Source organism: Toxorhynchites rutilus, chromosome 3 (genome assembly GCF_029784135.1).
Source record: "Toxorhynchites rutilus septentrionalis strain SRP chromosome 3, ASM2978413v1, whole genome shotgun sequence".
NCBI lineage: Eukaryota > Metazoa > Arthropoda > Insecta > Diptera > Culicidae > Toxorhynchites > Toxorhynchites rutilus.
In genome coordinates this window covers 221,064,984-221,082,260 of record NC_073746.1, presented here as the reverse complement: position 1 = coordinate 221,082,260, position 17,277 = coordinate 221,064,984, and the positions used below count along the sequence as shown (strand labels likewise).

At 37.3% G+C, this 17,277-nt stretch overlaps 1 protein-coding gene across 1 annotated transcript in view; it reads right to left on the bottom strand.

The window, feature by feature from the left end:
* The window catches only part of LOC129773942 (homeobox protein 10), a 123,622-nt gene that overhangs the window by 91,438 nt on the left and 14,907 nt on the right, over positions 1–17,277 (bottom strand). Inside the window, exons 2-3 of the mRNA XM_055777618.1 lie at positions 9,942–10,999; positions 3,142–3,327 (exon numbers count right to left, since the gene is read on the bottom strand). Coding sequence (XP_055633593.1) covers positions 3,142–3,327; positions 9,942–10,999 — 1,244 coding nt within the window. The remainder of the gene's footprint in view (positions 1–3,141; positions 3,328–9,941; positions 11,000–17,277) is intronic.

Sequence of the window (17,277 nt, the reverse complement as noted above, 5' to 3'; positions counted from 1 at the left end):
ATAAAATCCTCGTGAAAATGCAACGCATTAGTCCCAGCACTTGACAGCACCATCAGACGACCATTGGCAACCGTTCGTTCCAATGCAGAGCAAGGTTTTGGATCGGGATTTCGTCGTAATTGCCGGATGCGCGAGAGCACTGATAAAATGGATTCTCACTACTAAGGAGCAGTTGTGCACTCGAAAAACCATATGTCTAACGCATTCTTTGGCACTGATGAACAGAGTCCAGCCATGCAGAGATACAGCGCACAGTGCAATGCAATGGCCAGTGACCACCATAGAGACACATGAAGATAGAATATCCACACCAGAGCCTGAGCGCATATCTGATCTAAACACATTAAGAGACTTTTGTCTCTCTATTATAAGTCGTCCATTGCATGTCAATAGATGGATAATGATGATCCCTGATGCTGCACTACACACCGGGCCGTCTGTCCACTGTTATCCTGTGTGTATGATAATGTCGCAAAATTTGTGCCTATGAACCCAATTTCCCCGGGCGCACGGAACCGAGAATAGCTCGGCCATCCTGGCTCTTCATATATTAGGTGCGAGTGATGGTGTAGCAAAACTGCATACAGAGCATCTCCAAATGATGTGGAAATTACGGGATGTCTACCTCGCTCAGCAGCATCATCAACCGGACAATATGGACTGTATTAGATTGCCAATGCAGTGTGCCGTGCAAACCAGAGAGTGGGGCTTTCTTTCCGCCGAGTTGGCTCTTTGGCAAGTTTTTCTTTCTCCTCTGTATGGATCATCAATTATTCGAAACATGTTGAACGAACTGGTCACCGCCGAAAGCCCCCCACATCCCCAGAAGGACATTCCTCTCGTTCCCTCGATCTCTCACGCTATCTCTCTCTCCCTGAAGGGAGATGTTCTCCATCATATTGTCGACAAAGATAATTGACCGATAGACAGCTGTTAAATCTCTGCTTTATTGATTTTCCAGGCAGACAAACGTCTGGTCGTGCGTGTTTTTCAATTAAGCCTGTAAGATTCGCTACCATCAGCAGCAGAAGTGAGCGGCGTATTTGAGCTGTGTATGTGCACGAGCGTGTAACAGAAGAGCAACTCAAAATCTGATATGGACCTCATAATTACTGTGATAATTAGCCATGCGAAAAAACAAAACACGAATTTATTTTATTTCTAGCTTGGCTAGATAATATTGCTAGATGCCATGAAACTGAGCTCTCGAGAATAATGTTATCAATAATTTAGTATCTATCATCACCGGATTAATGTCTGCCTGTTGAAATGTATTTATTTGTTTGATTAAAATTCGAAATCCATCATTCAATCTTCATGGTATGTGATTAAATTATTGAACAATTCAATAATAGTAAGGCATTTTCATTCGGGTAAAATGAATGTAATAAGTAAAGCGATTCAAAGAGTACGAGAATGAGTGATGATTCAATTAACTATTTACCGAACTCTGTCCAAGTGGATCCAGAATATTTCAAAAGCCTAGTGGGATTGTCTGTTTTTTGATATTGTGAAAAACTATTACTCTGGAGCCTAGGATAAGATCTCTCGGTTTTTCAACAGATGACGCTACTAAAACTAAATTGGTATAGCTTATGTACACGGACTTAATTTAGTATTTTACACATCGATTCTTGTGACAGAGTTTTTGCCGCATTTTTACCCAAAACTAAAACCACAACTGAAAAACACCAAATTGTCATGGACGCTTTACATGCTCTATACATTGGTTCGGACACTTCAAAGATAATTGTTTAGATGTTAAGACGAAAATAATTTGTGTTTCAGAAAGATGAGAAAAGTAGTGACTTTGATGGATCATAGTTGCAGTGACATGGTTTCTATTTATGGAATCCATGTAAAGTATCGTGTCACTACAAAAACCAGCGATAGCTTAGTTAAAATCTCAATGATCCAACTATAATGTTCAAAAATCAGGAAGAATGAAAATAAAAATCAGGATAGCCCATATTGGGTTGTCCGGAAAGTTCGTTGCCGATTTTTTTGGGAAAATAAAAGTATATTTGTAGGCAGACATACATTTTTTTCAATATTCACAGTTTTGTTTCACAATCACTATCACTATCACGCAGGTTAAAAATTCTATTCTCTCAGAACATGTTTGCGACTGTTTAAGGTATTTTTTATGCTGTCTATTGAGTCGACGTTCTTATGATGAAGAGAATTCTGCTGTCTTTAAGTTATCGAGCAGAATTTGTGGAAGTTTATCGACTGGTTGCTTGGAAGAAGCTCATAATACATAATTCCTTTCCAATCCCATCAGACACAGAGTATCACTTTCTTCGAGTGAAGACGTGCTTTGGGTTCTTTTTGGCGTGCTTTGCCGGTTTGTATCAGTTACCCTATTTTTCCGCTCAACATTGTTGTAATTCATTAATTTTTTATCACCCATCACGATTTCCTTCAAAACGGCATTTTCGTAGCGTTTGTTTATAAATTTCTTGACATTTCCACAAAAAATCTTCATTATAATACGGAATCATTATGAGATACATTTCTAAAGACTTTGAATAGTTTGCGAAAAAAAGCGTTCCGGTATTACATAGAATACATATCAAACTTTTAACTATAATTTTTATGTACCGTATAAGAATATGCAATAAATATAAAACTTTGAATAATTTGTAAAAATTGAGTGTTTATCAGGATATCAGGGAACATGCCAAAAATACTGGGAAATCCTGAAAATTCAGGAAGCTTGACATCCCTGATATCAATGTTATGATCTGCATAAATTATGAATATCCAAAAATGATCAAATGCTGGAAATGAGAAATTTTCAATAAATTACATATTTACTAAAGCACTGTTCAATAGTTTCTTGTAAACGAAATATAGTGACAATTCAGGAATCAACGCAAATTAAATGAGGTTCAATAAGCAAACAATCGTCGTCGAGCATTGACGCTCTCATCCTTCCACTTTGTCCCGTTCGGGAATTCCCGTTCGGTACATTAGATATCACCAAAAGCCCACGCCAAAGACAAATGCACACAGAGTCGCATGCCTTAATTACACAATAATCAATGCTTCGTTCGCATTAATTAATTTCGTTCGAACGGAACACGCCTAAACACCATCGATGACCCGATATGAACCAGTACTACCCCCAGTACTTACTTGAACCAAGTCGTTCCCGCCAGGCGATCGGGTTTGTGACCAGTCCTTGCAGTCCGGGCCAGTAGAGATGCGTCCGGTCAACCAGGGGACCGGAGTGTCCCTTTAATGGCGCTCCCTGGCTCTGTGACAGATACTGCGCCATGTTGGCGGCGGCGGCAACGGCAGCCGTGAATCGAGGCATTCCACCTGTGGATGGAATGAAAAATGTGTTGATGAATGCCATCAGAATAGAAGAGCTTATTGTTCTTCAAAACCTATTTATTTATAAACTCAAAATGAGAGTACTTGCTCTATAATATAAATGAAATATATTAGGTGTGCCGGTATGTTTCTTCAGTTTACAACAGATGGCCTAACTTGATTATTATTATTTCAAATTCCCAGACATTCGTTGGAAAGCGTAAACAACATAGTTTTTTGCCACTTCGAATATGTCGAATTTTGTACCAACGGAAGTGTTTTGCGGGGAGTGTTACTTCATTACTTCAATATGAAGAAAAAAGCTGCGTAAAGTCATCGCTTTCTGGTGGAAGTTTATGGTGACCATGTTCCGACTGAGCGAACGTGTCAGACGTGGTTTGTACGGTTCAAAAGTGATAATTTTGACCTAGAAGACGAAGACAAACGCAACAAGAACTTGCAGATACACTTGGAGTAACTCAGCAAATCATATCCGATCGTTTAAAAGCAATGGAAATGATCCGAAAGATAGGACATTGGGTACCGTATGAATTGAAGCCACGAGACGTCGAACGCCGTTTTTTCACGTGCGAACAACTGCTCCAACGGCATAAAAGAAAGGGTTTTTCTGCATCGAATCGTTACTGGCGATGAATACCCCCGTCATGCATCAACATCGACGGCCGCGCGGAATATTCATGGTCAGAAGTCTATGCTGTCTATTTGGTGGGACCAACTGAGTGTGGTGTTCTATGAGCTGCTAAAACCGAATGAAACCATTACGGGGGACTTTTACCGACGACAATTGATGCGTTTGAGCCGTGCACTGGAGGAAAAACGGCCACAATACGAGCAAAGACACGATAAAGTTATTTTGGAGCACGACAATGCTCAGCCACATGTTGCGAAACCGGTCAAAACATACTTGGAAACATTGGAATGGGTGGTCCTATCCCACCCGCCGTATTCTTCAGACATTGCTCCGTCCGATTACTACCTTTTTCGATCGATGCAACATGGCCTGGTTGTCCAGCACTTCTCCAATTTTGATGAAGTCGAAAATTGGACCGATTCGTGGTTAGCCGACAAACCGGCAGATTATTTCCGCAAAGGGATCCGTGAATTGTCAAAAAGATGGGAAAAAGTTGTGACTAGCGATGGGCAATACTTTGAATATTAAATTTGTAACCATTTTTGCAGAATAAAGGATTAATTTTTTTAAAAAAAACCAAGAAACTTACCGGTACTCCTATTATAATATAAATAATCCAGAAAACTGGCATTCAATTTTTTTATAAAACATTGGTCTTTTATATTTTCTGGAAGTATTAAATTTTAAAAAATCTTTGAAAATTGAGATGAAAGCTAAAAAGACAAAACAAAAAATGCCTGAAACGTGCGGTTTTCTCAAGCGATGGTCATCATATCCCAAAACTTATCATAATTATTGAATGATTAGTTTTTAGAATACGATCACCACCTTTGAGAACATCGTATGTGAAAAATGCATGTTTCTGAATATTTTTTAGATGTCTCCTAAACCTATCTTTCCATTCGCATCCATTCGCGTTAATGGCATTTAGCTTCGAATTTGGGGAGCGACAATGACAATGATGGATTTTTCAGGTGAAATGAACGCAATTAAAAAAAATATGAATGAATATATATTTTCCAAATCAAATAAGTACTATGTGATTGAGAATCACTTTTTTCTGCAAGTGGTGAAAAAATTACAACTAAATTGTGTCTGAAGATGATTTTATATTATAATGATAAGTTTTAGCGGAAATAACAAAAAAATATATAGAGAAATTAGATTGAATTAAGGTCAGGGCTACATGCTTCAATTAATTTAATAATACCAAACAAAAATTTTGGCAATTTAGAACTGACCTGAACTTTTATCCCTTTTGTTTATTTTAGGCTCATTAGCATTTTAGCTGTAACAGAGCCGAATTTTAATCGTGTACATGTCACATATTTATCATATCTATAATTAGCACATTACACAGTTGCCATTTTTCGGCGTTAGAGTATTCCCTTCTATACCATTACAAATGGTACATATTTACACAGTAGCCATTTAGGCGAAAGAGTTTTCTATCTGTTCTTCCATTATCCACAGTTAAGACTGGACAGCGGAGACAGTCGTTGATCCATTGTTGAGTTATTTATAGAACAGCAGCCCGATATTTCTGCAGAGCAGAGCAGTTGTATGGATGAATCGATCTTATTTCGACCGTGGATCGATCTCCATTGCTGATGATTGTTGCGTGGACGTAGTTATTCCGTAACAACACAAAGATGGTCAATGGGGGCCCTGAGTTTTGAACTCACGATCGATCGCTTACTAAGCGAACGCGCAACCAATGTGGCTACGGAGACCCCCGGATAGAAACTTAATTCCAGATTTTTTTTTCTAGATTTTATACATCTTCTTCTTCTTCTTCAATGGCACTAACGTTCCTAAAGGAACTTCGCCGTCTCAACGTAGTATTACTTGCGTCATTTTTATTAGTACTTAATTGAGATTTCTATGCCAAATAACACGCCTTGAATGCATTCTGAGTGGCAAGCTCTAGAATACGCGTGATCACAGTGCAGGTCGGAGGAAATTTATTTGACGAAAAATTCCCCCGACCAGAGCGGGAATCGAACCCGAACACCCGGCATGTTAGTTATGACGCTAACCACTCGGCCACGGGAGCAAGATTTTATACATCCAACAACTATAGATCAAAATGTTTCAAAACCATAATTTCAGATGCAAATGGCGAAATCACTCAAAAATCGGTTTCCTCAATTATTCAGAAAGAAAATTTTGTTGAAAATAGGTTTTACGAACAGGGTAATTGAAGCGAACAAAACAGTAAAATAAAAAATATCGATAATACAATTTTTAAATATTATTATATTTCAGGAAATGAAATGTTATCTGTCTTATAGATTGAATAAAAAACAAATAAATAAACAAAGACATGTGATAATAACATAATCAAAATAACAAATCGTAGTAAAAACCCACAGTCGGTTTTAGAAATAATATTTCTAACGATGGTTGACTCTCAATAATCAGGTCTTGTTCAATTTACCCAACCTAACAATACGAAATCATTATCAGACACAATTTTCGTTTAAGAAAAATTCTAGCAGATAAACCATAAAGATTACCTCTGAACGTCACCAAACAATATAAAATAATTATCAGACGTAATTTCGTTCCAATTTTTTCATCACTTGCCTAAGAGCGAGTAGCTCTATTAAATGAAATACAGATTTGATACGAAAAAGTTCATTTTAATTCATAATTTCTATCTTGAAAGTGGACTCACTCCACCTGAACAACCATTATCATTTTCGTTTCCATAACTACGGAACACGAAGCTTAACGCCGTCAACGCGAATACAAATATGTGAATACACTAGTGCAAAATATTTGTAGATGGAGCTGCCAAATCGTTAGAAATCTTAGCATACATAACAGAAATTTTGCGAAGCAAAACTAAAATTCAGTGATCAGTGCATGAATATTTTCTAATATTCGATGTACTTGACAATAGTGTTTTCTGTCTCTATTTCTAATGCATAGATTGGTCAACTGATCCAATAAATAAAGTAAATAAAGAGTGTTATGTCTCAATTAGACGACCGTAACTGTTGAAAAGGAACAACAACACAACAACGAACACAACAGAATAAATGCATTTCAATTCAGACGATCTGATTTCTATCGTGTTTTCGTGGCCGAATATAACTCGCTGATGTACAATATTTAAATACCATTGCTAATCAGGATTGGCAGGCAGGCTAAGGCAGGATTACCAACTATAATTTTAAAAAATCAGAAAGAATGAAAATAAATATCAGGATAGCTCATATTGGGTTGTCCGGAAAATTCGTGACGATTTTTGGCATAATTTTTATAGACAAATAAATGCACAATTTTGTTCCACAATCATTAGTCATCTCTCAGGTAACTTCAAACTTCTATACTCCCAGAATGTGTTTGCTTTCACTTCAAAAACTGATTACGGTATTTTCTATGATGTCCATAGAGTCGATGTTTTTTCCCTTGAGAACAATTTCCAGGAATCTGAACCTGATCCCAAAATAATCTGAAGGTGCAATATAGCACTTCTTAGCCAGACTATAAAAAAAATTGTAGTGTGGTCAAAAAGAATACCGTTACACTGATGGAACACGACGCCTAAGATCCAATCTTGGTCCCGAGACCATGAAAACTATGAAAAACAAATACAATCAATAATGAAAAAATCAGAACCTAAAATTTATGTAACATTTTCCCAAAAAAGCCAAGCTAATTAGCTTTAATTTGATATATCGACCATCTAAATCGGTTCAGTAGTTCACAAGTCCTGAATTTAAAAAAAAAGTCATTTTCGGAAAAAGGGGAAAAGGTCGATATTTCGAACCGCCCCAAAACGACAATGGGCACCCTATTGAAAAAATAAATAAATACGGGTCTAATATTATTTTGCGGAAAGGAACAAAATACTCCTTTTTCACGAAAATCTGAGAGCCACTATATCGGGTTGGCACGGAATGGCTCAACAACTCGGTTTTGAGAAATACCATTTGGAAAATCGCGCTGCCGTCCAGTCACTAGCTGGATAACTGTGAAATCGTGAATGACTTATTTGTGATTTATTTCAATCGATCATTCAATGTTCGTGATTTCAATTGTTGTTTCCGGGTTAAAAGTAATGTTAGATATTTTTCAGCTTTGAGAGTTGTGTTCTTCGGCGGAAAACTGAATGTGAAAATTTATTTCGATGCTATTCGATGCTATGCCTTCGCCTCCTTCACCACCAAACAATAGATATTATTCGGATTTTTGTTGCGGTTCTGCGTCTTCTTCGGCTTCGTTTTGTGTTGGAGATGTAATTTTGCTTAGAGATACCGAAAAACTTCTAATATATTCAAGAAGATCAACAAGATAATATAGTTTCAGTGCTCTAGACAGCGAGCAGTCAACAGTATATGTGCTTAATAAATGCTTAAAAAATGACAATCTACTCAAATTGATTCGCGAAACGTTCACGTTTCTCATTCAGTGAAAGCATTTTTTTATCGGCCCTCGTCGTTGCTATCAAATATTTGGTCGGTGGTAAGTCAGGCCTGACTATGTGATATTTTATGATTCCGAGAAAACCGAACTTGAAATTGGGTATTATAAAGGGTTTTCATTGATCATTCATAACATTTTAGATACGTTATTTCTGCTATACGTGTGATTTCCCAAATCTACTAAATGTGGTATGTGGCTTACGAAATGCATAACTTAATGCAATCAATAATTCGAAATTTTGAATTTTGCGACTTGGTCCCCTCTGATTTAACTCCGTCCATTTGTATCAAAGAGTTTTAACAACAAATTTCTTCAATGTTTGTTCTCATCGGCACTTATTTTGTAATTCTATGTTAACAAAACGATCGTATCATGTACATCACCCTTATATATTTTTTTTGCGGCCCGCGACACCGTCACTAACCCGTGTTGAGGTTGAGGTTGAGTACCGCTGGCTTAGAGGAACTGTTTCCGTTTGTATTTTTGTGGTTTTTCTTGAAGACTAACAATGCCCATTTGCTAATCCCACCACACCCTAGACAGTTCTCCTGAACCAACCAACAAGCCAGAAAAACTATATTTGACGATAGAATTTCTGACACGAACGAGAATCGATCTCAAAGCCCCTATCTTGGTAAGCGCCACGCTATCAATTAGGCCATGGGAACCACAATGCATAAGCGAACAATGATTCCAGAAAAATGATTCCATAGAAATGATTAAGAAATTAGTACAGTACACAATCGCTAATTGAGGGTTTTCTGATTGGGGCGCTTTTTTATTGGGGCTTCGCTAAGTGGGGCAAAACCCAATTTAAAAGCACTCATCCGTCAAAATTGCATGTCAGTTTTAATCTGACGTTTGAATGTAAGCGTAGTGCGCTTCCAATAAACATTGACACTTGTCATTTGACACATTCTTATGAATGATATACTCAAGCTACTGATCACTTTACATCTTAAAATTTAATGGCACACGGATTGGGCAGCACTTTTCGAACAAATGCGAATCAATCCTTGGCTTTCTCCAGAAAATTAGGATCATCGTCGCGGAATGCACCCTCTAAAGACATTAAAGGAATGCGCCGTCGGATGTTGCGTTGAATGACTACCCAAGATACTAAAAAGTATTGAAATAAGCATGTTATCAGCTATATATAACTGCAAATTTAATGATAGATTTGCAATCAAAATTTAGTGATTATTGTGTAAATTGTATGGTAGTTATAATTGAAATTAGTAGTAAAAATTGACACAAAATATGACTAAAATTCCCAAAGCGCAACATAATGTTGTTTGATATTCAAATTGCCTCGTGAGGAAATGTAATGAAATGTATGAAAATCGATTAGAAAATCAATAGGATCACAATTGTTTTACACAAGTCGAATAATTATAATATAATTCTTAGATGAAATTATCGCTCGTCGCACAAAAAAGAACAGTATCCGATCAAACTTAAAATGCTGATATACGACACTAATCAAAATATCCAAAACAATTTCATTCAATCGTACCCATGTGATACGAACCTCCTAAGGCATTCAATTGGGCACTGGTGACTGGTGGCGGTCGGGAAAGTATCGTGTCGATCCCGTGCGGATTAGGAGCACCGCCTCCGCCGACGATACCGGTTTGGTGCGTTTGGGTTTGCGGGGATGTTGTTTGCACGGGGCTGCCACCCTGGTTTTTCATTTCGGTCATCGAGTGCAGCGCAGCCAACGGAGGCCCCAGGAAACTCAGCTGCAGCTTGTGGTCCAACATTTCCGATATTGTGTGCGACTTAGCCTTCAGGTGATTGTTGTTGATTACGTTGTTGTTGTTGGCGATGCTCGAGCCGTTGATGTTGTTGGGCGTGTAACCACCGTTGTTGTGTGTTATGGCAGGATTGCTGGCACCGACGTGGGTTAGGTTCTCCGGACTCCGTGATCCTAAGCTATCGTTATGGGGACTGTGATAGCCGGAAAGATCGTCTTTGTTTTGACTAGAGTACGACCGGGAGCTTTCGACTGGACTGCAGGTATCCTGGCGCTTTTCCCGGTTATCCGAACTGTCAGAGTTGTAATTTATTCTTCCATTCGGACTATTGTCGCGGCTTAGAATATTAACCTCGTCGTCTTTGTTATGCTCGCTGAAATTCAAATCCTGACTGTCGGGGTAATCTTTCTTCTGATAACAGTATGAATCCAAGTTTGTGTCTCTGGCAGGACTGGACGTCCCAAGATACAAATTTACTGGACTTCCGTCGCCAGTACCTCTGAAACCTTGGGCTAGATTCAACAAACTATTACCGTTTGTCTGAGGCAAGTGCTGCTGAATAGGCGCTGGGGGCACGTTGGATGTATCATACACCGATGGGTCTCGAAAACCGAAGTTGTTGCCAAAATTAAATCCATGCGTTCCTAGCAAACCGGGTGATCTAAACGCCGCCAGGTTAAATGAGTTTGTAGAACAGTCCGGACGAGAAAATCCAGTCAACGACTGCTGGGGAGTACCTCCGCCGTAGCTCGTGGGCACCGCCAATGGTCCCGTTCTTGGGCTATCACCGCCCAGGTCCGTCAAATATTGACTACCCAGATTGATAGATTTACTGGATTACGAATCACTTTGAGTATTTTATCAAGAATCACTACAATTTCACTCGTTCGTCTAATTGTATATTTTACAAATCACTTCAGTATCACGATTTCTTTACTTATTGTGATTTTTTGTTTAATGCTTTTTATAATCACTCGAACACAGTTTAGTTATCTTCGATTCGCAATTCAACACAACTTTGCCAACCTGGCTTCAAAACATCACTCGATTACAATTAACACCGTGAACACCATACAAAACACATCGGCAATTAATTCGTTTGATTTAGCGCGATTAGTTCTCGATTATTCGTCCGAAAATACGCGTCCGCACGACTAGGCCTAGAGAGAACGAATGAATTCTAAGGAAATTGAATCCAATTCGACTACGCACCGAGAATTGATTTCGAATGACTTTTGGTGCTATTGTTGCGCTTTTGTCGTACCGTTCAATACTCCCAGTACAGCTATGCTCGCACTTAATAAAAGTTTCTCTCACTCATACACTTGTTCGTTCCGAGCGGGGAGACGCTGTATCAACACGCATTTAATCGCGACAACACACAATAATCGTCGTCAATTATGCTTTCTTCTCTAACCGCTTAGTCAGTACCGACACACCGTCCGACCGAAAAGCCGAAAGCAGAAAGAGTCGCGTGCTCGTGCTATGCTCAATGCTTACTGTATCTCGCAGCATCCGGAAAGATGGCTATCCCATCCAAACTCATAACCTCGGTCCGAGATGGTATTTGTGAGAGACCTCTCGTGCATAGCGATGAAGCAAGTGCTCGGTATCACTAGCACACACACGCGATGGTTGAGGAATGGAAAGAATGGAAACGTAATGTGCATAACGCTCCGCCCATCGATTAAAAAAGGATAAAAAGGTGGGGCAACGAAGCACCAACACTCGCCCAGGTCGTCACGCTAGCGTAAGTATTGTAAGTATTTGAGCGCATAGACGCCGTGGAACAATGGTGAAACCAGTCAATGTATGAGTTCATTATTATCATTCTATCTCGCTTCGATTAATGTTCTGCTGGCAGACGAAGAAAAGCAGCTCACATCGAATGGTGAAATGAACCCGTTCCTGGCGTTTTCTTCATTCCCTTCACTTCCATTTCTTTTTTTTTGTTTCTCGTTTTGTGTGGGATTTCATTTTATAATAATCTTTTGTACAACGGCGAGGAAAGATTCTATTTCACATTAGTAACTCCCTCGCGACCACCCAGCCGATTTTCCGCCATCCAATGCTTGAGATGAGTCTTATGTATGTGGGGGAGAAAGGGAGTTAATGTGTTTCTCTATTTTCGATACGTTTCTATGCTCATTTTCTATACAGCGCAATAATGATGTTCGAGGTATTTGCTGGTAGATAACGCCTGGCGGATTGACATGAGAAACTATAGTTTTGCAATATCTTGTGTGTTCGACTCTAGGCGTCTTACCGCCGTAGTCGGCTAGAAGTGATGTTAATAATGAGATTAATCGATTGCAGCTTCGGCTTGCTTGGGATCATCCGATTTTTTTGGTCACAGTGTTTATTATGACCATCAACTTCCGTCAAAATTCTCTACTCAAAAGTAACAATAAATAGAATGGAAGAGTTGTGAAACATGTTGCATTTAACTCATCATTTTTTTATGAAAGACCGTCGCACCGTCGAAAATTCGAAATTTCAAACAACGGAGTTCTGGCTTTTTCTTACGGTTTCAAACAATGGCTCCTAATAGAAACTCTCTTATAAAATTACATCAGAATATGATAGCAGATATGATCAAAGTTAGGATTCTTCGGTTAAAAAACATGACACGTCGAGGTACATTTTTACACGTCACACCTTAGACCATATTTGGGTAGAATTGCAGTGTAGTCATTCAAAATTCACGGTCCTAAAGTTGGAATTAAATTGAACAAAACGACAGTTAAACACAACAAACTGGATGTATGGTTCTTAAATTTCTTGAATACAGTGACTTGCAGAGATGGTGTTGACGAGTATCTAATAAATATCTCGTCCACATATAATGTAGAATGTTGAAGGTAATACTGAAGGTAATTATTGCCATCACATGGGTTATATTCTCTGTAAATTGATGAAAAGAAAAATTACGTATCGAAAAAACACAAGCTGGAAAACGAAGTGTCAAAGAGAATAGCTTAGAACAAAATAATGTGGCACAACACGATTCAGTTTCAGATTTCGAATTTTTCGCGAGTTTTCTTCTTTTTTGGTAGAACTATGCTACCGTTCTACGCATAGTTGTCCCACGTTTTAAAATCAACAATTGAGAAAAACTGCATATTTGTCTACCAGAAGCTTTAAGCATTTCAGTTTAGCAATACAAAATTAATGATGGGACAGTTATGCCTAGAATATCAGTTTGGGACAATTGAATTTGATGTTGTTTCTTGAAATTCTAGGATTAAACAATAAGTTTTATTTTGTGCTTTCCGAAAGATTATACATAAAACCTTCGTTTTATAAAGAAAGGTGAAATTTGTCGAGAAGTAGCATGTGAGAACTATCCGTAAAACTGTAGTTTAATATCATAAAAAGTAAACACAATTGGTGCCGTAGCAAGTAGCATCGGAATGTATGAGCCATTCCATGACAAACCGATATACCGGTTCTCAGATTTCCGCAAAAATTGGTAGATTCGTTCCTTATCGCAAAATATCAGACCCGTATTTTTTTTATTTTTTTGTTACGGTCCGAAAAATTTTTTTTTCCTCTTTTTCTTTGCCTTTTTCCAAAAATTTATATCTTTTGAACTGCTGGATCGACATAACGCCTTCTAATTCAAAGCCATGAAAAGAACAAAAAACAAATACAGTCAATAATTACGAAAACAAAATCCAAATTTTTTGCAAGTGTATTATTTTTTCAAAGAAGATTATTATGGCTCTCAATTGATATGTCGATCAATCAATTTAAAGCCAAGACTCTATTACTCGACAGTTCGACAAGGTTGCCATAATAATATGTGGTTTTGGTCTAAAAAAATATTTTTATCTTAGTTTTTTCTCAAAAAATCTGTATTGAAATCTGCATTTAATTTGTAAGTCCAATTTTGGAGCTTTAGTATCGTAGATTGACATATTTACTATTGATTAGACGATGTTAATGGTATCCATATAAATCCAGTAAGCATATACACTGTAGTAAGAATAAAGAGCTTCGTTGTGGTGCAATGGAAGTTTATTCAGTTATCAGGACATGCTTGTTTACATTGCACAACGTAGGTACCTTCACTATAATATATTTCAGGTACACACAAACATTTAATGGCTGTAATGAATTGAAAGGAAGTATGATAAGACAACATTTCAAGAGCTGGAGAACTGTCAACGATTGAAAAGAGGACATAAAGTTACTATGAAGATAATGCTTAGGATACGGAAAGATATAATTTAACTATTCTAAATAAATTAATCAGGTATGTTTTTATTTAAATTCCTATTTTGTATTCAAACTCTCGTCGTTCAACCGTTTGAAGATTCAATAGATGGTGCTAAAAGCTATTGTGTTGTACTCGCCCAGTTCAGTAGCTTCTGTTTCTACAGCTTCAACACCGACGTAAATAGCTTCAGATGCTTTCCAGAATCTCCAAAATCTGATCCTACTACATCAAATTTGATGTCCTATTATATTGCTCAAGAGAGTAAGATAAAGTGTTCTGGTCTCCGAATTAATCTCAGTAAATTCTGATGTTCAGTTTTTCATGTTCAATACAACAATTAATAGCATAACGTAGTTTAGAAAAAAAAACAATGAAATACGTTTAGTCACCAAGTCGTTCAAATGGTTCATACTTCGTTTCATTTTTCTGTTTTGGCCGTAGTTGAACCTCCCTTCGCTGAAATCCCTTCGCTTTGGGCTGTGCGAAAGATCACTATGAATGTCTAGACCGCAACGTGTTTTTCTAATACGGACTAGATCGATTTTCTAGTCCGTGTAAGGGAAACACCTTGCGGTCTACACGAATATATGGGAAATTAGAAGCACTTTTTTAATGCTATTTTGACATATTACCTATAGGAAATTTTATAATAGCATAGCAAAAGATTGTGAGGGAGTGTCCCGATCGATTGGCGCAAAAACATAATTAATCATGAAATGCCTGAGCATCGGGCACTAAAAATTGGAGTTTTTCGTGTACTTCCCATATGTTCTAGAAAACGCAATCCTGCATCGAAACATCTCGATGCTTTTTTTAGATAGTTTCTCAGATATTTAAAAAACTCTCAAAGCAAATGATTTTTTACGAAAGTATGAGCACTCTTTTGTATTTTGCATTCTCTGTGCTGTAGTAAGAAAAAGATAAACAGTGTTCCTTTAATAAATAAGTAACGCTAATAACGCTAACAAATAATACATTCGTTTGCATCAGAATGAAGGACATCACGCTACATGTGAATATCAAAAACAGATGATTCTCATTTAAACAGATTCGAAGACTATATGAATAAAATAGGTGAGATGGGAAAAAATATTATTAACCTCATGTCGTAACTATAATTGGAACGTTGTTTTAAAAATCCGTAAAATCTGTATGAAACCCGAAAAATCTGTTATCTGTATCTACAGATTCTTGGTTTGAAAAAGTCAAAAAAATCTGTAGAAATACAGATTATTGTGTCAATATGGTAACTCTGCTACTCGACCGATTCTGATGATCGACATATTAAGTTGAAGCCAATGAGCAAGTCTTATTTCAAAAAAAAAAATTACACTCGCGAAAAAATTGGGACTAGCTTATTGGTTTTAATTTTCATCTACACCCAGAATTAATTTTTAACACATGTTTTGGCAACCTGATTTATTACATTAAATGAGCCTAAAAATAACAGAAAATGCGCTACTCCCCAATATTTTTCAGGAGACACATTACAAATAAGCACGTATTGAAGCTTTTCGTATAGTTTGCCAAATACACGGCCCAAACCGAGATGGGTATAGATCTGCTTTAAGCTCTCCTTTTTATTCTTAGAAAACACTTTTCAACTTCATTTTGTAATGAGATGTATGTGGCTATGTGGATAGCATGGTCGTGTTAAACAGCCTTGTACTACATCTGGCTGTGGATCGATTCCCGTTGATATTGTATGCACTTTTTTCTGGTACAATCCCAAAAGAGATGAAAAAAAGAAGAATGAAAGATATGTCTGCCATACATACAAACATTTTACAGCTCATTATTTACTCATTTGATCCTTCAGCCCACGAAAAAGCATTATTTCTGCCGAAGATGAAATGTTTTCTGCCAATGCTAGTTTGGGTGGAGTGATATCGCATATGTAACAGCATACGTAACAGTGGTATGATCGCAGTGAGTGATCCGCAACGCCTTTGCAGAATATACATCTCATTGTTATTAAGCATTCGATAACAAAGTGTATACGTGTTCTGTTAAAAATAATTATTTGTTTGAGAATTAGTCCGTTCTTCCAAATGATAACATTAGCCCTGCCTAAAAAAAACATGGTGGGACAGTTATGCCTAGAATATGAACATGGGAAAATTGAGATTGATGATATTTTTTTAAAAGTTGAGTACAAATAATATTTTTTTGTGTTTTTCCGGAAGAGTATGCATAAAAACATCGTTTTATAATGAAAAGTGAAAATTTTCAAAAAGTAACATGAGACAACTATGAGTAGATCGGCAGTATAGTCTCTAGAAGTACTTTGCCATCTCAACGTAATATTGCTTGCATCCTTTTTTTGGTATTTAGTTGAGTTTTCTATGTAGAACAACACGCCTTGATCGTATTCCGAGTGGCAGGTCCAATCGGTGCTAAGTGGATTCAACTGCATTTTCACTAATTTATGACCAATAGATTAATGTTTACAGGGAGTTATCCTGACTGCTTGATTTGTGTCGATTGTTAAATCCGATTATTCTACAAATCATCGACCGATTTCAACACTATATGTTTTTGGACAGTGAAATGTTGTGATGGATGTTATGAATGATGTGAAGTGTTTGGAAGAGTATTTAATTCTTTTTTCTCAATCTCTCTGTTTGTTCTATTTCAGTTGTTAGAGAGAAAAATTACGAGAGAAAGTGAAATCATTCCTCATTCCTTCGTTTGTTCGAAATAAGTAAAGCAGCTTTAAGAGTCGACTACAATTAGTTACAATTTTTACAAAATCGACTATCTAGCATATCTGATGCTTTGGAAAGAAATAACTAAGATGAAATTTTAGATAAAGGTGACGTATTCCGTTCATTTCTGCTGTTGTTAGAAGATAAATAAACAAGTAATGAAATAATTGATGATAAAAA